This window comes from Octodon degus, unplaced genomic scaffold, assembly GCF_000260255.1.
Source record: "Octodon degus isolate 3935 unplaced genomic scaffold, OctDeg1.0 scaffold00020, whole genome shotgun sequence".
Classification (NCBI taxonomy): Eukaryota; Metazoa; Chordata; class Mammalia; order Rodentia; family Octodontidae; genus Octodon; species Octodon degus.
In genome coordinates this window covers 5504802-5527943 of record NW_004524596.1, presented here as the reverse complement: position 1 = coordinate 5527943, position 23142 = coordinate 5504802, and the positions used below count along the sequence as shown (strand labels likewise).

Genomic DNA, 23142 nt, shown 5'->3' with positions numbered 1-23142 from the left:
AGTCATCACTACAACAGTCCTTGATAAGAGGAAGACTCTCAAAAGACACTGAGGGGCTTCCTGAACAGAAGTGGCCCCAGGAATTTTATTTTCTTTGAACATAAAAGAAACTTATATTCTTTTATTTGGTACAGGGTCTTAATATGCAGCTCAGACTCGTAGTGTGCCTCCTGTTTTCAGGCTTCCCAGTGCTGGGATTACAGGCATGCACCACCACTCCCAGTCTTGGTGGCCTGCTCAGTGTGCCTGGGGGCGGGGCCCATGCAGCATGGGATGCCAGGGATAGGACCCCGGTCCCTGTGCTTGCCTAAGCAGGCGCTTCGTCTGTTGAGGTATCTCGCCAGCTCCAGAAATTATTAAATAATTTGTGACTTGGAGGCTAACCAGGAGATAGTAACAACAGCAATCCTGCTTGTCCTGAAGAAAGTTGCCACCCTGAAGAACTAAGGATCAAGCTCTGCAGCATATGTGGTTTAATGATTCTTGCTACCTGAATCCATGGTAACGCTTTGGAAAAGGTACAGATGTTACATAAGTCATTTCTTCATGGATTATTACTTTTTTCCCCCCAAGACAACCATGTAGAAGGAGAACCATGGTAATGAGGCAAAATTATCTGGGTCACGTACCTGCATTAGAAAGCCCTCCTCTCAGGGTAATTTTCTCTATGGCTGCCTTCAGATCTCGAGAATTCATGTGAGTTTTGAGGTTAAACTGGGTAGCAGGGTTGTCTCTGAGGAGTCAGAACAAGAAATAAAAATTAGCTGGAAAGCTATTACCTTTGGAGGAAGGCAGAAAGCATGCTCAATTTCTGTTTTTTAAGCATACAATAGAAGCTGCTTCAAAGCCTTAAGCTGTAGTTCATAAAATGTCCCAGAGTGGACAGTGATAGGAAAACAGGAAGACTGAGACCCTCCACATTGCAGATGGAGAAGAGTGGGCTGTTTCCGGTCTTGGAAACCTTGCGTGCAACTTTCAGTTGTGTCGTCTCCTGACTCTGTCTGGAGAAGTCATTTAACCTCTCTGGAGTTCAGCTTCCTCATAAACTCATTGCTACAACATCCAGGGCTGTTGTCAAGTGGGATTCTGCAAAAGGAAGGATCCTATCTACTGAGCCCCCAGGATCCCTCTGGTTGCCCCAAACTCTAGTCTCCAGAAAGACAATCTTAGCTGTTCATCATGTCCAGGGTTATACCTGGCACTTCCGGGGTTATCCCTGGCATTGAATATTCCACCAGAAAGACCACTGTACCTTTCTCACCCTGTGGCTCTTGTGACTGGACAAGACTGCTGAAATCTCAGAGAAGGTCCACACCCATTCTACTGAGTCCAAAGGAGAGACAAGAGCCCCTTCTCTGGAGAGAAGTCTCAACAGGGCAGCCATGTGAACAGGTCTGGGAGCTGCTGGGCAGAGGGTGTGGAGCACCTTCTGTGACCCAGTGGAGGGCAGCGGCGAGTCAAAGGCTCTGCACCACAGCAGAGTGGAGTGGGACGTGGAGTGAGCTCCCATCGCATGGTGCACTGAGAGCGGCAGGCCGAGCAGAGTTTGTGGGTGCACCCTGGGCAGCCACTCAGGGACCCTGCACGTGTCAAGGGCTGCACCTGCTTGGTTCAGCACTCTGCTGATTCCATTTTGAAAGCCTTAGTAATTTCTAAGCAGGAGGACCTGCAAACTAGGTAGCCAGTCCAGGCCTCAGGTTACCAGGACCTCAAGATGGGAGGAGATTTTTAGAAAGCAACTTTTCCACAAACACCAGAAATAATTCCACTGAGAAGCTGCTTTATCCTACTTTAGGTGGCAACCTCATGGTTCTGGTGGATTCTTTGCATGTCTCAAGGACAGGGCAGCCACCGGGGCATCAGTCACCAGGACCTAAAAGAGAGGAGACACACTCTGCAACTCTCCAATCATCCCTCCTTCTCTACTTTACCAAGGTGAGTTACCCAGAGGAGGGCTTACCTAAATGTCACCAGAATAAACCTGGCAGAGCCAGCCACCTTCAGGGCAGATGGGAAATTTACAACAAGTGCAATCAGGGTGGGGCAAAACCCAGTGCGATGTCCCACCAGGTGAGAACTAAGTTCTGTAGTTAGTGTTAAATAGAAAACAAAGGAACAAACAGCAGTAGAGTGGTCAGCAACAGGCTGAACATGTGGGCCTCTGAGCAGAACACGAAATGTCACCCTCTGAGGCTGCAGGGGGGGAGTACTAGGGCTGCACTGTCCTACTCTTTCCCTCCAGGCTCCTGGGCTGATGGTTTATATTCTCACTGATTCCTCAGGGATCATATTTGCCCCCAAGGTACCCTGCTCTAACTCATTCATAAAACTTGCCCATCCATCACATCCCAGCAGCCATGTCTATTTTTACTTATTTTTTTTTCCTGTTCCTTTATTTCTAGAATGAACCCCCCAGTTCAAGTTCTTTTATTTCTGGCTGATTGTACCATAAAATTCTTTGTTCTTCTCTGCAATCCCAGCAGGACACTGTCTGTCAGAGGATGCTTCTTCTGTCCTGATTTATGACTATAAAATTCCCCTACTCAAAAATCACAAGAAGCTGTTGTGGTTTGGGTACCATGAGAGAGTGTCCCCAAGGGTTCATGTGCTTCGGGTTATACGTACTCCTGGTATGACAGTACTGAAAGCCCACAGGTCACGTGGAGGTGAGGCTAGTTGGGCACCCTCAGGCCATCAAGACAGCATCCTTCAGAGGGACGAAGGTGGCTCTTGTGGGGTCCCTGCACTCTATGAGAGGGAGATTGAGTGAGTGAGCCAGACCCAGAATTGAGACTCATCTTCCAGTGGGGCAGTGTTGCTTCTGTCTCCTGTACGCCTCCCATAAGTCTGTCCCCACCAAAGCCCAGCTCATCCTGCACTGTTCTCTTGAACTCCCATAGCTGTGACTGAAATAAGCCTCTTTTCTTTGTAAAGTTAGACCATTGGTATTTCATTGTCATAGCACAAAATAGACTAATATAGTCCCATTGTTAGACTTTCTGGTTGGGCTTTTGGTGTAGCTATAACTTGATGCCCCCTCTCTTGTTCCCTCTCCTTTCCTCCCAGGCTCCCTGCCTCTGAATGTCCCATATTCTCATCAAAATGATCTTTTCTCTCTGTCCCATACTCTACATGCTGATGAGTCTCAATCTTGGTAGTTCTATTCCACCAAGTCACCACAGCACTGACCTAGCCATTAGTGAGCCATTCTCCAGTGAAATGGGCTGGGCTCCTCTGAGACTGGACTTTCAGTGTTCCCAAGAGAACACTGAATGCCCTCTCTGAGCACACTTTTCCCATTGTTCTTGCCACTTCTGAAGCTGCTCTGAAGTGCTCTTTCTGGAGCATCTTGCGTTGCACTGCTGTGGCTGCCTTGGTGTCCTGAATCCATTCAAAACTTTTGCTTTTCATGGTCACTGTGACTTTGGGGAAGAGCTAGAAGTTGCATGGTGTCATCTAGCGACCAAGGTGGATGAGGTCACACTGTAACATTTTTTTTTTTTTACAAGGTTGACTTCCTGTTGGATGGCACTTAGTGGCACCATATTGTGCCTTCTGTCACACCTTGTAAAAACACTCACAAAAGAGGACTTGCAGAACTGCTTCAGAAGATGGCAAGGATGGCCGGTAAGTGTGCTCAAAGCAAGGTAGCGTCTTAATATATTTTTAAAATTTAAGTATTCATCATGTATTTTGATCAACCCTTATATATGCCCTTATACATTAATTATATCTTATATCCAGTATTCTTTTATAATAAAACATTAGCTGATAGTGGTTTCACATTTTTCTTGACCTCAGGCAATATGAATTTTATACTCACAAAAATTCTGACCATCAGGGTTTTTTTTTTAATCACTCACCATTTCATGAATGCATAGTTAAGCAAAGTTAAGCTTCTTTGCTATTTTTCCATAGCTTCATCGCACACTATAGATGTTCTTTCAGTACATTACGGATCAGATTTAAACATGGATCAGCATGTTTGTCTTCCTTTTCCCAAATGTACGGATTATTGGTTTGTTGACGTTGAACTCACAGCCCGCAGCGCTGTGCATCATGCCTGCGAGAGGCTCATCTAGCACAGAGCCCCCGCAGAGCCCTCCTGCAGACAGGATTTCAGCACTGACTGGGGTCCACTTTAAGTGTGAAATCACCAAAGCAAAGCATTAAGGTACAAAGTAACGCTAGGGCAGCTGCGCAAAGGATCCTGGGACAAAAGGGAAAGAGCAGAGCGAGGCAGCGTTACCGTGCGTAACCATAGCTCTGGGTGACTCAAGCGCTTCCCCACCTTTGTACATGAAAATGCCTCAAGTTGCAAGTTTTGGGTTGCAAATAAACTTGAATTTTAGTGAGCAGGCCAACTGGCAATAGTTGAATGCCCAAAGCCTAGGGATCTCTGCGGAGAGCGCATGCTCCTCTGGACTTCTAATCCCTAGTGCCAGCAGTCAGGAGGTAACTGGCAGGTGTGCAGTACACGTGCAGAAGACAAGAAGCTCATACCTCTCCTGGCCCAGCTCGTCCCTAGGGAAGGTGCCGGCCGCCGTGCCTGCAGCTTCACCCAATGCCCTGTCCCTGTTACACCACACGTGTGGACAAGCCCGTGCTCGGCAGCACACCATCGGGCTACTCACACACCTCATGAATAGGTGCTTTTGATTGTACCCAATGTCATTTTTAAAAAAATGCCTCCATTACTAAATTGTGAAGTTTTAAAGTACAGAATCTCTATTTTACTTGTTTATTTTTAATGGACTGAAAACTTGGAACAGGGGGGTCTCTGCAACACTTTCCAATTGTTAAATTGATGATTACAAGAGGGAAAGGCAGGATGTCACCCACCAAGGGTCTCATGGGCAAATGGAACCAAACCACTCAGAAGAATTTCATGCCAATGTCCCCTGGCAAGTGTCGTAGCGCTTACTTAGTACACAGTGAACATTAATAATCTTTGTGAAGCTGACTCAGTCATGGGGACGAATGCTAAATTGTCACTCTAGCCTGTGGCAACTCTCAGGACCACAGCACATGAGCACGTAGGTACATCTGTCCTTCTTTGGGATGTGGACATGGTGGTCTGACACTCTAGCCTTGTTATGCTTCAGACACGGAGGCCGCTATGCTTTGAGAACAGTTTATCCCCTAGCAGTTCACGTGCCCGAAGCTTGGCCTCCAGGGTGGTGGCCTTGAGGTGGGGGAAACTTTTGGAGATGAGACCTCGTGGAGGAGCAGTAGGTCTCGGGGCCACTGTCCTCCAGGGACATGAATGCAGTCTTGCTTTTTACAAGAATGGCTTGTTTTCAGGATGCCTGGCACCTCCTTTGCATCTTGCAAGATCTTTCGCTACTCTCACACGGCTCCAGTGCAGAGCAGAAGCTGGGGCCGCTCTACAGCTCCCATTGTCAGCCACATAAAACTCTTTTCTTCACAGAGTGCCCCACTTCAGGTATTTTGCCATAGCAACTGAAACTGGAATAAGGCAGGAAATGTCTCAAAAGGTCAAGGAGGGATGCCACTATTTTTTTTTTTATGTTAGCAGTCTTTGAATTTGTAATTTTATTGGAAGTTCTTATGAAAGGAAAACATTTTTTTTCCCTAAGCAGCATCAAATATTTTCTTTAAAAACAAGAGAAGCAAATAAACAAAAAGGTTTCTAGCTGAAGAAAAATATATAAAATTGTTCTATGTTTGGAAAAGAGGTAGGACTAACAAAGAGAAGGTACAGAGGCCTGGTGTGGGCTGTGTGCAGAGAGGCTCACATGTGGGGTAGGAAACGGGCCCTCAGGAGGGCTGAGGCAGCAGGGGAACCAGGCAGAGGTGAGCTCCAGGGATCCCTGGGAAGCCCAGGGACCCGGAGTGGAGAATTGAGGTGCGTGATCGCAGGTACCACCTCCCTGATGATGAAGTTGCTGGAGGCACCTATTAAACAGCACAGCAGACCCCCCAACAAATCCCAAACTCAGTAGGGTTGGGAGGTTTTTTTTTTTAATGTATTTAGTACAGGGTCTTCAGGGTCTCACTACACAGATCGGACTTGTAGTGATCTTCCTGTTTTAAGCCTCCCAAGTACTGGGATTATAGGTGCACGCCACCACGCTCAGTCTCAATCACCCTGGGGGCAGGGCTGGCATGGCAGCCGTGGATTGAGCATCTGCCTAAGCAGGGACGGGAGTTTTTAAAGCAAGGAATCCAGGTGATTTTCATTTCGGGCAAATTTGGAAAGCCCTGGATTCTAGAGGCCTTTGGAGCCTGTCAGGTCTTACATCCCCAATCTAACTGTTGAGTCCCGAAGTCTGCTGATTTGACTCAGGCACAAGGCGTGAGCCTGTCCAGCAAAGTTTTACTCCCACACAGAAATGTTAGTGCCCCAGATGTCTTCTAGGAAGAACCTCACGAAACCATTTTCTTCAATAAGTCATGTTACAATTAAATAATCCAGTTATATTTATCCATTTAATTTTTATTACTGGCTTAAATGTGATGTTTTATGGACTTAGTGAGATGAAGCGTATCTGTGAGAACAGGAAGATGTCCCTGGGGACAGTCCAGTGGCTGCAGAGTGAGGGGAGAATTGTCTCTTAGGGTACCAGTTGGCTCAGCCTGAAGATGCTCTACCTTCATTGAACAGGTATGAACTCTGCCAGAGCAGCCAAGGTAGCCCAGGCACAGTGGCGAGCTCATACACCTAGCACTTACGATCAGACACTGGCTTTTGGGACCTTTCCTGCCATGAGAGAAGGGGGAGTAGGGTCTTAGTGTTTGCATATTTTGGTTTTGGGAATTAGTAGCAATATTTCCACCTACGTACTAGAAAGAGTAGAAAGCCAGCCTGCACAACTCTCTTCCTGCTAGGGGGAAGTAGATGCTCAAGCTGCTGATCCATGAACCTACCAAGCCAGCCACAGAGCTCAGCACCCCTCCCAGTGTTAGGGATGACAGGGAGGAGGGTGATAAATATGCAGTCTGGAGAAGGGGAGGCGAAGAGTGAGAGAAGAGGGACGGAGCTCCTGCAGACCTCTGACTGTGCACCTAGGGGTGGTGACGGGGCAGCAGTGAGCACGGTGGTTCTTCTGGTTGTCAACTCCACTGAATGGGGAGATGCCTAGAAAGTGGGGATTGTTTCCAGAGAGGCCTGGCCTGCGGGTCAGTGAGCTACATGAGAAGAGTTGCCCAGAACACGAGCAGCCCAGCCTGTAGGCTGGGAGACCAGAAGGATCAAACAAGCAGACGGGGAAAGCGGCGGATGTACGTGAGCAGGTGCTTTTTTTTTTTTTTTTTTCCTGCTGCCAACCCTCAACATCTGACTCAAGATTCTTTAGCCTTCGAACCAGAACTTGTACCAGCAGCTCTGCAGGACTCCCAGGCCTCTGCCCTTGGGCTGGCGCTGATCAGTTTCCCTCCTCTTGTTTCGAGGCCAGCATCTTCTTGTCCTGGGAGCCTACAGGTTTCTACAGCTCTCCTGCTTGCAGGTGGCCACTGGGGACCTGTCCCGCCGCTGGTCATCTAAGTCAATGAGCAAATCCTGTCTGGATATACGTTGTATTGCTTCTATTTCTCTGGAGAACACTAATATGTGAGCTCTAGAATTTGGCAAGGACTCAGAACACTGTGCGAAGAATCAGGTTCCCAGATCTCTATTCCAGTCCACAGGCGCTGGACCTGCCTCTACCTCCTACCCTTTGCTGCCAGACCCCATCCTCTGCATGTGACGGAGAAAGGAGTGAGCGGAACATGTGGGAGGGCAGGACGCCTGATCCTCAAAGCCGGGTCAGCTGCATAATCGTGTCACCCTTCAGCCCCATCAGACTGCACTCTAATTTATTTTGTTTCTGTCTTCCCAGGGGTGGATTTACAACTTCGATGTGACTCATCATTTCATCTTAGGTCAACCCACTTCTTGGGGACCCTGAGGCTGGAAGGAAATGGAAGAGACTCAGTAGTCTGTTAGTCTAACACTCATTTACCGGGTGTCTTCTGGATACAAAGCCCATTGCTGAATTACACAATGCAGGCTGACAGAGGCCTCATAAATCATCAGCGACCGCTGTGCTTTCAGGTAGCCCCACTTACATGGGGAGGTTAAGTGACTTGCTTCAGGTCACCCAGCAGGGCTGAGGTCAGCACCTAGATCGCCTGGCAGCAGCTCACTGGGCTTCTTCCCCACCCTGTTGCCAAAGCAAGGTGAAGATGATGGATTGGCTGATGTGGTCCTAAGAGGGAGGAAGACACGTGCATTTCTCTGAATAGGGAGCTGAGAAGAAAAAGGGCAGACACCAAGGAGCATTTAGAAAGTGCAATCAGAAAGCATGAAGGCTATCCTTTTCTTGTAAATGCTAACCACATTAGGCAAGTATAGAACATGCTTTGGAGTGTGTGTGTGTGTGTGTGTGTGTGTGTGTGTGTGTGTGTGTTTAGAGTTGTATGACAGAACACTGCAGGGGTTGCATAATTTATTGAGAAAAGGACTATTTATTTTTTATTTTTTGGCAGAACCAGGGATTGAACTCAGGCCCTTGCGCTTGCCAGGGAAGTGTTCATTTCACTGAGTCATCTCCCTGGCCCCTATTTATTTTTATTTCTATTTCTTTTTTTTCTTTGTGTTTTAGGACAGGGTCTACAGGGTCTCACTGCATAGATTAGACTCTTAGTGATCTGCCTGTTTACAGCCTCCCAAGAGCTGGGATTATAGGTGAGTACCACATGCCCAGTCCCAATGCAGTCTCAGCATGCCCCAGGGGCAGTGCTGGCATGGCAGGTCCCGGGGATTGAACTCCCAGTCCCTGCATCTGCCTAAGCAGGCACTTTTATCCTTTACTTTTATTTAGTTAACTTATTTTGAGATAGGGTCTCACTATGTAGTCTAGGCTGGCCTCAAACTCATGGTGATCCTCGGGCCTCAGCCTTTGAATGCTGGGATTAGAGGCATGCGCCTCCTTGCCTGGCTAAGAAACATTTCTTACTACAGTTCCGTAGGCTGTAAAGACTAAAGCTCGGAAGCCTGCATCTGGAACTCGCCTTCATTCAGGGCGCCCATGCCAAAAGGCAGAAGGGCAAGGGTGCTTGGGACAGCTGGAGTGACCCAGGCTGAACTCACTTCAGTAGCAAGCCCAGCCGCCCAGTAACTACACCATACCTTCGATAGTAACATGAGTCAATTCCCAGTCACCTCAGCAATCCCAACTCTCAACGCGGCTGCACTGGGGAATAAGTTTCCAGCACAACAGCATGGGGCACAGGGTGGGGGTGGGGGGGATTCAAACCACAGCAGAGAGAAGTAATCTTTATTGGTTTTTCTTTCCTGCTACATTTGTCCCTTAATTCACGCTCTTGTTGGCGCATAACATTATCCTGGGGCCATTTTTCTTTTCCTTGACAAATTCATCACCTTAGTTTCATATCTTGCTATAAACTTTGGTATACTCAGTTTTGATAGCAGCTATTTTTAATGCAAGACAACGTACCATGCTTTGAACCCTCTCATAAAATGGACTAGGGACATCTGTTACTAAAATACTTGTATTTTCTCCCGACAGAAAAGCCCATTTGTTTGCTATCTGAAAAACTAACACAGGAATGAAAATAGGTTAACATTTTTTAAACAAAACAATATTTTAAAAAAATGTTATTTCACATCCAAAGCCTTAAGATAATTCATTCGACATTGAGATATGGCATTAATAGCAATTAGCTATTTTTTATATAATTTCACTTTGACTACATGTAAATGCCAATTAGCTAATCTACTAATTTTTCCCCACAAGAAGAAAGAATGAAATGTGTCATTGGAATGTAATTCTCAAAATGCAAATGTTATAGGTTCTTTTGAAAAAGCGAAGCACTTTTGTTTCTCTGGATAACTTAATAAATAAGCATTCTCACATCTTTGCTAGAATGATTTCAGTTAAGATGCTGCTTCATGAAATCCTCGGGAAGCCTCTGCAGAGCTTGGAGGCCTCCTGGGTGTTGTCACCTCCCCTGCTTTCCAGGGGAGTGCATATGCCACAGCTGCCGCTGGGGCACTCAGCTCTTGGCCGGTTTTCACTTCCGAGGGCTGAACCACAGCTGCCGGTGGAGGGAGGGGACCCTGTGCAGCCCCCTGGTCATTCATGAAAGGTAGCATAGTTGTCTCAGGCCCCAACAGTTGCTGATCAACCCCCCCACCCACCCATTTTAGACATAAATCTGAGATTTGCACCTGTTCTCTCTTTTTAGCATTTATTATCAGTCAGAAATCTATACTTATTTGAGATGAGATTGATTTATTATCCAAAACAAGAAAGAAAAAGAAGGCTGAGTTTGGAACAGAAATAGAACTCCTTAATTTTGACCCTTGTCTGATAAAGCAGCCTGGGGACAGTCACTGGAGTGACCAGTAGCTGGCGGGTGGGGCCACCTGTCTCAGTCTTCCCGTGGCCTCCTGAGCTTTTTGGGTAGCAGGGCAGAGGCCCACGGCTATTTAGAGGAAACGGGAACGCCGCCCAAGGCACTGGGTCCTCTTGGAGCCTCCCTTGCAGGGTAACAAACACAAGTCCTAATGGCCAAGGGCCAACGAGGACTTCACCTGCTGCACCCGCAGACGCAGACGGGGGAGGGAAGGGGAGGTCAGAGAGCAAAGGTCCAGTCCAAGGCCACACAACAAGTGGCTAAACTAAGATTTGCACCCCCGTTCTCCTACTTCTCAGACAAATAATTACTTTATCAGCCACATGGCAAATACCATTTGCTTACAAGTGTTTATTAAGTGGTCTGTCGCTTCAGAAAGGCTCATACTTCTTGACTGGCATCCAGACTGTTCCAGTTTTTTTTTCACTTATGTTACACAACAACAGATTTGTGCTCGAGAACATGCCGGTATTATGCGCAGCATCAAATGAAGCAAACGCCATCCCTCTGCTCTAAACTCAGAACGTTACCTGCACTCACCCGTACTGAACAACACCCATCAGGGGACCTGCGGGGCCGATGTCAAGAGCCTGGACCACGTCAGCCAGGAACTGCTTCTGGATCCGGAAGCGACGCTTGCCGAGGCTGGAGCTCCCATCGATTAGAAACGACAGGTCAACTTTGCAGTCTGGGAAATGGAAGAAGGGCTGTTACTGCAGTCATCTCCCTTTGCGTTCACCTGCGCAGCCCCTTGCTCCCCTTTTTCTCTGCCGTCCCCTGAGATTCCGAGGAGGAAAAAGCGAGAAAGAGGAGGCAATGTTCAGGGTATGTGCACCTACTCAGACACTAATTTACACCCCAGCCACTTTGATTTTTTGAGACAAGGTCTCACTAAGGGGCCCAGGCTGCGATCCTCCTGGCTCAGTCTTCAGAGTAGCTAGGATGCAGGTGTGTGCCACTGTGCCCATGGACTGGTCATTCAGGGGCTAGCAGTTCTTCCTGTTAGCTGGCTTCCCCTGTTCTTTTCTTTGCTGCCTCCACAATTGCCTATAGCCAAGCATAATCCTTGAGATGAGGATTGATAGAAACGAACAAAATCAAGGATTGGGAGTTTACAGATTAAAGCGCCTGCAAGCAGGAGCAGGGGCCAGGGGTTCGATCCCCAGGCCTGCTGTGCCGGCCCCGCCCCCGCGGCGCGCTGAGCCGGCAATTGAGACTGGGCGCGGTGGCTCACACCTGTAATCCCAGCTCTTGGGATGCTGTAGACAGTAGTGAGACCCTGAACACCCTGTAGACCCTTTCCTAAGAGAAAAAAGAAAAGAAAAGAAAAGAAAAAAAAAAGAAAAGAAAAGAATTGGGAGTTTAGAGATGCCACAAAAGCCTGGGAAGGAGCAGAAGAGATCAGAATGCTTTCTTATGTCCGTGGCTGCTTCCGGAACTGACCAACTCGTTCTTTTCTAGGTTCGGCCTTGCAGTGTAAAGTGCTGCCAGCAGGTGGCAGTGACGTTCTTTAGGGCTCGCCACCCACCAGCACCTACTCCGCTACACGTGTGGTCTCTCAGGCTCCACTCAAACCTACAGAATTAATTTTGCAGTTTAATAGGGCGCCCGGCTGATTCACGCACACAGAAAAGTTGGAGAAGCACTCCTGAATAAGATGGGTTTCACTTCCAGGTGTCAGCAGATTAGTGTTCTATGCATTTTGAAACGGTTTTCTAGGGGCCAGGGAGATGGCTCAGTAGAATAAGCATTTGTCTGGCAAGTGCAAGGACATGAGTTCAATCCCCGGTTCTGAAAGAAAGAAACAGTTTTCTTGCACGCGGGGTAGGGGGCATATTAGAGTACAGGCTAAAGATTTTTCCTTCCTTCATTTATTTAAAGTGTAAAATAGTATAGTATATGGCTTTTGTGGCATCTATTTGGGTCTCTCTTGTGAGATAGCTTTTTTCCCTCATGTTTTATATCTTCAAACTTTTTTGTACCTTCAGGAATGGCACACTCACTTCTTAGGCTTTATAAAAGAAAGCTATTTCTCTATTTGTTCTCTTGACTCAGTGCCATGATGGCTGCTGAGATTGCCTTTGATTCTCTTTGCCGAAGGCGTTTCAAGGACAGTGGCTCCAGCTCAGGGCTCATGATGGCTGAGACTTGGAGGCTTTCTTATAATGAGATGAAAACACACCGATCTGAAGATGGCATCGACATTGATAGGCAGAATTGGGTTGTGGAATGTTCAGCATGAGACATTTCATGCAGTCATAGAAGACAGATTTGGAAGACAAAGCCCAAAAGGTAAGATATGGTGTCAAAGAGAGGCAGTCTGCCAGTTCCCTTAATAGCTTTGGTTTCCTTCAACATGGTACAATTCTGCAGATTAATGTCTCCATGTTTCAGAGTTGTGTACCTATACGAGTTGCTCATGCCACGTCCATGAATAAAGAAGCTGGGAAGTTACTCTAGGTAGCACTTCTCAAGGGGACCAAAGACTGTATTTGTAACCAATTCTCTGGTGATCCTGACGTGCTGAACCTCAGACAACATTTGGTCTAGCCGGGTCCAAGGAGACTCTGTGATACATGTGCATGTGAGGATAATGTCAGGATGTGGGCATCTTAAATTTTAAGAATGCCTTCAGGCTGGGCGTAGTGGCTGAGGCAGGAGGATTGCCATGAGCTCAAGGCTAACCTGGACTACATGGTGGGTTCAAGGCCAGCCTGAACTATATAGTGAGACCCTATCTCAAGAAATAAAACAAAAAAAAACCCAACAAGCAAAATGATTCTTTTGGTAATTCTCACATGCAGCACAGTTGAAGCTCACAGCCCATTGATGGTGGACTATAGCTACTGTCTAGGGGACTTTGCAAGTGCTTGTCTTCTGTAGTGTGCAGGTGACTACATCATTTTCATTTGCTCTCTCTCTGGTCCCTCCTTTCTGGTATCCTCAGGTACCTAGTCCTTTAGGTTTAACTCCTCTGTTTCTTCTGATTCTGCTCTATCTTGCAAGGTCATATTTTCTGTTCTCATAGACTCAATGTTGAACTGTTGTTCATTATTTTCCAACTCTGATTTTTAAGGTCATATTTTCTGTTCTCATAGACTCAATGTTGAACTGTTGTTCATTATTTTCCAACTCTAATTTTTTTCTTTTTTGGATATATTTTACTATCCAGTTAAGATTAACTTAGAGAAGGGACAGAGGACTATATGATAACCTGGTTTCCTTAGTTTATTATTATTATTATTATTATTATTATTTATTTATTTGTGTGTGTGTCCAGCTCAGCCCACCAGGGGGCGGGCCTGGCTGGCATGTGGTGCTGGGGGATTGAACCGCGGTCTCTGTGCTTTGCTAAGCTTGTTCTATGTAGGTGCTTTAGACCACTGAGCCATCTCACCAGCCCTTCCTTAGGTTTTGTGTGGGTAGTTTGGCATGCATACCTGTTCAACTAGGTGTGGTTGTAGGAAAACAGTTGTCAGGTGTGCTTTCTCAGGCACCATCTTGCTCCACAACTCCAATTTGGAGTTCCTGACTGGGCTGATCTATCTGAATATCGGACCTGAGCAGTCATCTCTTTATGCAACTAGACATCTCATGGAAGATGACCAACATGAATGTCTCACCCTGCCCCGGACCTACTCGATCCTGTGCTCCTCACTGAAGTACTATTTACCAGTGGCAGAAATCATTTTTCTGTTTCTTCTCTCATACCTCCACCCAATCCTGTAGATTCTTTCTTTTCTGTGCTTCTTGAATTTGCCTATTTCTCTCCATTTCCACTTCCACCTCCAAGCTCTGGCCACCATCACCTCCATGGGACCATTGTCCCTGATGAATAGCCCATCTGCCCCTTTCATCTGCCATTCTGTCCTCGTTCCTTCCCATTTGGTACCCTGTTGCCATAGTGATATTTAAAAATCTGATCTTTTCCTCCTCATGTACACAGTTTAAATCCTTCAAAAGTTTTCTTTTCTCCTTAGAACAATGTGACAGAAGAGAGGAGATAAATGGATCCATGGCAGGACAGAGACAGCCTTGGGTGGGAGTGAGTGGGTAGAGAAGAGAAAGAGCAGATCAGATATCAAAACCACCCTGGGTTTTTAGTTGTCAATTAACTTACTCGGATCTCCCTGGGATACTGGCTCCAAAGCTTGTGTGCTTAATTCTTCTTTTGGAACGAATCCTGGAAAGAGCAGTAAAACTTTTGGTGACTTATAAGTACAGGAAGCATCTGGCCTTGCCCCAGGGAAGGGGACCCAGCGGTATTCACACCTAGCTCAGGGGCCTGGCTTATGCCTAGCTTGTTTCTGTATCACTCCTATCCTGAGAAAAATAAGAATAAATTACAATTTACTGACAGTCTGCTAAAGATAATACTCCGTTGGGTACTCATTGCTATTTGAAATCGGGAGACTTGCATTCTCATCTTAAATTGTTTGATCTGAGCCTTAATTTCCTCCTCTGAAAGCAGTACGAACGTTGCCAGGATACACGATTCCTCTTAAAATTCTGAAGATCTTGAGGTCAGCCAGTGTGCCTGGTCACACAAGCCTTCACTGTGCCTAGCACATGTTGGTCCTCGGTCATTTCAGGCAATCTAGAAAGAGGAAGAGGACGATGGAAAGAGAGCTGGATGTAGACCTGGGAAGAAGGGCTCAGATGAAAGTAATTCAAAAGGTGGAGAGAACTTCGAGCTGGGAGAGGTTGCGTAGGGGGCGAGTTCTAGCCTGGCAGCGGTGGGGGCGGTTCTTTAGAACATTTGCACACTGAGTTCACAAGTAGGCCACTTAAGGAAATGAAGACAATAAGGGAGAATTCCTCTTGGCTGGGTAGGACCACCGGGTTTCCCCAGCAGAGCTCCACCGGAAGTGAGTCTCCAGTTTTCAGGACGACCAAAGTTCCGGAGTTTGGCAGGGTGGAGAGAGAGGTGCTGGTTGCCTCCTCACTCTGGCTGTAGTGTGTTTTCTCCTGGCGCTCCGGTGTATTTTTTTCCAGTGTGCAAAGCACATGATTTCATCTTCCCATCAAAGGTCAGCTAGCTCACCCCACTTCCTCACATCATTAAAAAATTCACTTTGGGTGTTTCATAGAGTTTCTCAGCCAGAAAGCCTCTCAGGGAAACGCCTCCGAGTTGTAGGCCATAGGGAGGGGGAGCGAAGCGAGCTGGGCCGGGGCCCCTCCATCCTCCCCTGCCACCCATCGGTTTCCCCCACCAATACAAGGCCTGTGAGGCTTGGTTTGTTGGAATTTCAAACATTCAAAGCAGCAAATAACTGGGATAAGATTTTGTAAACAAGGTAGAGAAAAGAGGAGTCAAGTGTTGCCAGATGGTGTCTAATACAACCCGTTTCTGTCTTCGTGTTTTTATTCTCTCCTTTGTTAATCTGATCATCTTACAGATCTTTCCACGTGCCGTTTGCGGGACCCGAATGTCTTGGTCATTAGACAGCGTGGACACTGTAGAGAGCCTGGCCTGCCGGGCCACCAGCTGAGTGAGGAGACCCTCTTTGGTCTCTGCTTCCCCGTGTCCTGAGCTGACAGGGACTGAGAGGTTGGCTGTGGCGTTACCTGCGTCTAAAAGGACTGGTTCCAGCTTCCACAAGGCTGTTTCTCCTGAACTTCAAAATTAAAAGGAAACTTGTTACTTACACCCACCCCGAAGAACCTCTGAAGTGAATCGCTAGAATGGTGTTTCCTAATTGTGAAAGAAAGGTCAGCAAAGGAACATGGGACCACAATTTAAATCAGTGTGATTTCCCCACCTAAAACTCTTAAAGCCAATGGCATCATTATTGTTGCCTATTGCTTTCACTAGACACCAAGGATCATGGAATCTGGGATACTCAAAGACCTCCACAACCCTAACCCAGAGCCTCACCGTCTCAGGCTGCTTTCACAGAATTGCTGTCAAATGAGAACTGGCCGGAGCTTTGATGCCTCCAGAGGCAAGGAAGTCATCGCATGCCCAACCCAAATGGCATTTATGTCTGCTCCTTCTTGGATTATTGAGACTGAAAAAATTTCATTACAGGGGTCTGGAATTTTTGACCCAATCTATCTTCATGAATTAATTCATCCATTTATCCAACCATCCACCCCACCCCATTTGTACTTCTTTAGCACTCAGTATTCATTGATAACCTCCTGTTTGGATTATCTTGTTGGGAAGCCTTACAGAACAAATCCGGCCCCTCCATGGAGCAGCAATGGAGTGGAGCTTCTACTTCCATATGCCTTAAGCAGAACAAAGCAGAGTGACACCTGGAGTCTACACAAAGGGAAATGTTTAATGTCCTTCGTTACAAACATGCTGATAGAGTGGAAAGAGGGGTAGTGAAGGGGAGATTCTCACCCAATAATTCGTGGTCTCACTGGGGAGATCATAGCTTGGAGGGCTCAGAAGTGACTCAAACATGTCAGGAAGCCTCGAAAGAACACAGAACTGGCCGCTGTCCTTTCTCCTTTCTTCTCTCTTTCCCTCTCTGCCTTCTTCCCTTTCTTAGAGATTGAGAGTATAATTAATGGTTTCATTTCATGCAGGCTTTGTGCTTTGCTATCAACAGGAATTATTTGCACACTGAAAAGCTGTGCTATTTTTTGTGTGTGATTAAGAGCCAGGCAATTTTAGAAGACAGTTCATGCTCTTGCACATCCTGGTGTAACGGGGAGAAGTGAGTTTAGTCTGGCTCAGCCATTACCCAGTTGTGTGTTAGGTAACATCTGGAGACCTTGATTTCTTAGGAAATAACTGTAGCTTGGGTGATCTCGTCTCCATGTTCAAAATATTTAGGATTTCTCTTTCAACATTTTGCTCCTTTTAGCCTTATTACTCTGTTGCCACCTACTGGTGAAAATAAGCACTTTGATCTAGTCCAAAAAAGATGACATTTTCCACTTTTTGCCCCCCATTTTTTCTTGCCTAAGCACCTTGAAAGCAGTGAAGATTAGAATGCTGTGTGCTCTAACATGTTAATAGGAGATAAACAGTTCCCTGGTGTCAGGCATTCCCAAGCCTCTTGTTTCTGTCCTGGAAGTTTGTCTTTCTATTAATGCCACTTTCATCTTTTTTTGGGACAAGTTTGAACCAATGCATTCATCGAAAAGCCAAGGGTTGAAAAATATTTGTACAGCTGAGCCCTGGTGTTTTCGGACTTGGGAGTAACGAGAAGTAAGTTTGTGAGAACGTTTTCAAGGAGGAGCAAGGGGAATGGGGAAAGGGAAGTCAGAAGATGGCTCCGGGGCTGCCAGGCCTGGGCCCAGCCTCACCCACCTGTAGCTCACCTGCTGGCTTCTCCTGTGCAGGCTGAGACCATAACGACCGTCCTTCCCTGTCTCAAACAGAAAAGCCTCAGAAGAGGTCGGTGTGTGTGATCACTCCAAAGAGTGTAAGTCACTCTTTTTAAGACAAAACAAAACAAGCCAGGGCCTCACTTTTGTGACTCTTTGCTTAGCCATCCCATGGATGCAGTCGGAGCTCCAGGAAGTACTGATTCTGAGCGATTTCCATGGCGGAAACACAGACGCCATTAACGGGTATCTGGATCTCATCTGGTTCCCACAGAAGCACTTTATAAGAAGTAAGTCACTATGACCCTGTGGACTGGGGATGACTGGGACGCTGTCTTACCAGTGAGAAAGCTGTCACCTGGGGAGCAGCAGAGCCGAGTTCCAGCGCCTGTGCCTAACCACTGCTGAGCACTGGTGAGGCGGAGCTGTCGCTTCATCATCAGGGCACTCGGTTAGGCCAGTGAAGGGCTGGGGTGGGCACGGCCACCGGCAACTCCTGTTAAGGTGGCTGTCTTCAAAAAGGTCTGCTTCCTCCAGAGCTAGTGACAGTCTTTGTATGGGTTTCATCTCCTTCTGTCTCCCTGCATGCCTGAAGTTGCCAGCTCAGGTCAGGACCCAAGTGGGAGCTATAACATCTGGTCCTTAGGGTGCTAACGTGCTATGGGACAGAAGCCCGGGGGCCCCTTCAGCCCCTGAGCGCCTCCCCATGACTGCTGGCTGTTGGGAAGGCAGTGGGCCTCTGGAGCTGGAGACTGGCCGAGCCTCCCACTTTTTCCCCCTAGTACCATGTTGCCAGAGCCCAGCAGCTGCACCCAAGGAATTGCCACATCAGCAGCCCATTGCATGGGGACTTTCAGGGAAGGCTGGGGACAATCTGAAGTCCCAGGCACCCACTGTCCTGCCAGCTATTCATCCATAGTCCTGTGCTTGTCATTGGTGACCCTCCAAGACTGTATGGGGTTCTCCAAGCCTTTTCTCATGGAAACTTTAACCCTGTGACCATGGGTTTTCAGGACCGTAAATTTTACTTGACTCAAATGGAGCTCATTGTGCATGAAGTCCCCAGCTTATGCGTGGTTCTCAGGGGTCACTAAGTTCTAATTTGACCACCAGGATCTTGCTACACCAGGGGGCTGGGACTAGTACAGGCCCTCCTGTTCTGATTCTGAGAGATCTTTGGGAGGGCTGGGGTTGGCGCTGGGAGGCTGCCCCATAGACACGAGGCTAAGACAGGGAGAGCTGGGATCTGTGAAGGTCAAACTCCAGCAGCAGAATTCTAAAATTTGGAAAAAGTTCTTCCCTATTTGTAAGACATGGGGTGAAATATATTTTTTAAATTAAGTAAGTTTTGCTGTAATGGGAATGGTGGTTTAAGTCAGGGGGTATGAAGTCACATCTGTGGGTAGGAGCACAGTAGGTTAGGGGTATGAGTTGCTCATGAGCTATAAGCTTGGGGTCCTCAGAGGAGGAGACAAAAATACCAAGGCTGGTGACAACATTGTCAGACCACGTGTAACTGCTGGTGTCTGTTCATGGATTGACCTGACACAGAGGAGGAGGTGGAGCGGGGCTTACAGTACCAAGTCCCATGGGCTATGCCTGTGTTTCTATCAGTGACTGGGATGGATTAAGGTGGAATGTTGAGCAGTTTTGCAGGGGGCACATAGGTTGGGGTGACAGTCAGCCCATTAAATGACAGCAGTGAGACTCAGGAAGATCACCCCGGTCTAAGGGAGAAAATGTATGAGTCCAACCTGGGTTACAAACTCAGCCATGCACAGAGAGGAGTGGGGCGACTTGCTTCTGTAGAAGCTCAAGGGAAAAATAATCCTGGAGATTTTAGTACTTGTAAGTGTAGTGTGAGATGAGCCAGTGGCCAGGCAGAGCTTCCTCCAAAGGTGACCTGGACTGGTTCAGGGGGACTGCGTTTTCCTGGCGCACAGCGTGGTATTCTGCTCTGGGTGCCTTGAATTACAAAGCTTAGCAAACTACAGCTGGAGCATGTGCTGCCATGTCACGCCCAGCCCATTGGAAGGACTGGAGAAACTTCTAGAAAAGATGAAACGTCAAGAAGGACATAAAGTCTAGTTTCAGGTATTATTAAGGGATTCTCAGTGCGTCAGCCTCTGTCCATTCCTAGAAAATTTACTGACGACCCCCTTTTGTTTGTGTGGCCTGCAGCTGCTGATTTTTTAGCATTTAGAAATTAAAAATTGCATTCTCTCACTTGAAATAGAATGTTAGGTAGTGATCTGTTTAGCTATCAGAAATAATACACCTTTTCTATTTTCCCATAAATCTTATTTTTAATGAAAGCTGTTTGCCAAAGCACAAAAGCTCTCTGAGAAGAGTGACAAACTCCAACATCTGTCACAATGGAAAGTAGCAGGGATCTGAAGTCTTTCTCTGCAGTCAGTTTGTTATGACGTGTTATTTTTGTTGAGATCTGTGAAGAATCAGTTCTCATGAACCCATAGTCCACAGGAGGACCTCACGGGCTCCCTGGACTGCACTTCGAGAAGCACTGGCTTAGACAAACTATAGGATGAAGTTCTAACGGGGTATATGGAACACAGCCAGCCTCCAGATGAAGGGGATGGGGGACTCCTTCCCCCATGAAATTATCAGATATGGGAAAAACTTCCATATGGCATGTCATAAGGGGTTTAGCTTTTGATAGTTAATTAGACCAGATGCATTTTATATCATTCTTCCCAATTCTGTGAAATGATAGTTTTGTAGCAGGTGAACTGGGCTATTTGCCCGAATCACATGATCCACAGTGGGAGCTGGCTGAGGAAAACCCAAGAAACCTGGTGACTGTACCTGCTTTTGCTCAGAGCGTTTGACTACAGCCCCCTTCACCTCCTGCTGGAGACCTAGTGACGAGTTGAGGTCTGAGCACCTTTGCTCTGTGAGAATCTTCCAAAGACAGGGGACTCTGAGAGTCCGAGGAAGGGTTGCAGAAGTCCAGGGCAAAGTTTCAGGGAGGAAGAGAGGAACAGCAGAAGCTGTAAGATGTGAGGGAAGCTAGGACCATCTGTGGGAGTCTGTGGGGCCAAGTGTAACTACTGGGCATACAAAAGAGATGGGAAAAGTCGTGGCTCACAGAGCTCAAGAACTGGAGGACAACGAGGTTAAATAAAAGGGAATGGGAGGTTGGGGATGTAGCTCAGTGGCACAAGAGCCTACCTGACAAGTAAAAGGTCCTGAGTTCAATTCCCGGTACCAAAGAAAAGACTGGGGATGGGACCAACTGCATTTGACAGACTATAGTTCTCAAAATAATGTTGAGATGCCCATTTAGTGGGAGATGAGAAGTGGAGATTGGGAACGTGGCTTGTGGCCTCCCACTGCGCATGCCATGTCTGACTCACACGGTGTGCTTGGGTGTGTGCTTTATCTCAGGATCCCGCAGGGGATGGGCTGCTTAGGTGGGGAACCTCTCTGGGGGACAGAAAGCAACAAGCACCTGGGGTATCTGAGCTGACAGAGATTTTCTTTTTGATGCACTGAAAACAGGCAAGGTAAAGACATCGTGGTGACCTGAACTGAGCTGCAGAGCCCCCAGTGAGGGTGAGTGGAGGCCCGCACATGCAGGCACTGAAGACCACATCGGGGTGCAAGGCATGGTAGGCAGCAGGCACCCTGCCCCCATGGGTTCTGGGAAAGCAGTGCTGGAAGAACTTTGCCTTTGGATGCTTGACAGGTTACACAGAGCCTGCTGATTTATATACAACTCAAAACTACTTTTTCCCCTTCTTCTGTGCCCTGAAGGTGACCTAGTTCACATTTTCTTTGAGATAAGCTGAGCTTTCTGTAATTGGCACTAAATTTGGGAGTTGCAAAGGTGGCACAAAACATGGCCAAGGGAGCGAGAGATGACAGTGCCCCAGGATGTGGCCTTCGGAGCAAACTTATGGGCCTTTAGCCCTACGTTGACCTTGGAGTCCGTGCTCTGGCCAGTACTGTGGTTCCTCATTCCTTCTGTCCAGGACGACTGAGGACACATTGGCAAAGGGGCCTCTGTGAAGCTCATGGTAGCTGCTAACCCTGACCAGGGGCCCCAGGCACCCCTCCTCCAATCCCAAGTCCAAATAAAACAGAACCTATACTTTCTAGGGCCCTTCTAACACAGGGGAGTGGGAGAGGCAGATAAATATTGTTCCCTGACAGGAGAAAAAACCCGAACACCTCTCCGCTGGACTCTGAGCCTTGTCCCCTGTGGCTCCTATCCAGGCAATCTGCTCAAGGAGCAGAGTTTGTGGCAGACAACCCACCTGCCTCACTTTCCATTCTAATCTCTGTAGGCCTTGGCAGTGTCTCAGAGAAGAGAATTTGCTGCATTCCCTTAGCCCATACGAGGCACACAGAAATGCAGAGGTGAACCCGCACTCAGAGGCAAAGTCCTGAAGTGGAGAGAACACGCTTCGACTCCTGTATTACCCAATTGGCTTTGCCCCTTCCTGTGAGAAGATCACCATTTTCCTCACTCTTTTAACCAAGATCTCAAAGGTAAACCCCAGAGAGTATCCCTTTGCAGGTTTCTAAGAGTCAGGTTATAAATCTTGAGGAATTTCATTCAAAACCTGCGCATAGCTGCCTCCTCACAGAAACAGAGATTGGATATAGGCCTTGCTTACTTAACGGCTTCCTTACAAATTTTTCTAAGCGTGAGCTCTGCAGCAGTATTTTATATTGGCTCAACTGGTTTAATGCTCTAACTCTAAATAAACGACAAGGATTTGGGCAATAAAAACTCCTTGAAAAGAAGCAGCGAGGCCAGTGGAGAGGCTTAACCTGGGCAGGTGCTGGGACTGTGTTGGCTGCCTGTGTAGGAGGTGGTAGACCAGAGATCCGTAATCACACTGGACTGGTCAAAGCATGAATGTTAACCTCACTGTTCTCACTCTTTCCATGATCCAACCTAGCAAGACTTTACCAAGGTCAGAACCAAGGTAAGGTGTTGTCCCTGGGCAGTCTGAACTTGCCCCGGAGGAAGCACTGAATTGGAAAAAAAGAAGTAATGGGTTCAACTCAAAACATTGACTGGAAATTCCAGGTGCTAATAACCCTTGTTATTTCACAATGGTCAATGCGAGTTTCTTTTACTAAAGTGCCATTTTTTTTTTTTTTTACACTTCATTTTCTTAAAATAATTCTTTTCAACTGTGCCGCTTGTGGGGAGGGTAGAGTAATCCTTCCATAGAAATGGCACTTAACATTTAACATTTTGCTCAAAGTGTATTAACACAGTATTGATGCAAATAGCATTAGCTTCGGCCTTTTTACAGGAACACAATGAGTTACCCTTAATTACTCTGTGAGAAAATCAAATATATTTCTGCATTCAGTACTTAGTGGAGAAATTTCTCTGAAGCAAGGTTTTAAGAGGGAAAAGGAAGAAGATGGAGGTTTCTGTGAAAAGAAATGCAAAGACCCTTTTGGGGAAAAGAGGGCCACGGAAGGACC

At 47.1% G+C, this 23142-nt stretch overlaps 1 protein-coding gene across 2 annotated transcripts in view; it reads right to left on the bottom strand.

Annotated features, from left to right (window-relative positions):
• Vit (vitrin) overlaps nucleotides 1–23142 on the bottom strand; it is a 150400-nt gene that overhangs the window by 11028 nt on the left and 116230 nt on the right. Inside the window, exons 8-10 of one of the 2 annotated variants that reach the window (XM_023711281.1) lie at nucleotides 14504–14566; nucleotides 10924–11071; nucleotides 630–733 (exon numbers count right to left, since the gene is read on the bottom strand). In XM_023711281.1, the coding sequence (XP_023567049.1) occupies nucleotides 630–733; nucleotides 10924–11071; nucleotides 14504–14566 (315 nt within the window). The remainder of the gene's footprint in view (nucleotides 1–629; nucleotides 734–10923; nucleotides 11072–14503; nucleotides 14567–23142) is intronic. The other variant, XM_023711282.1, reaches the window with a different exon arrangement.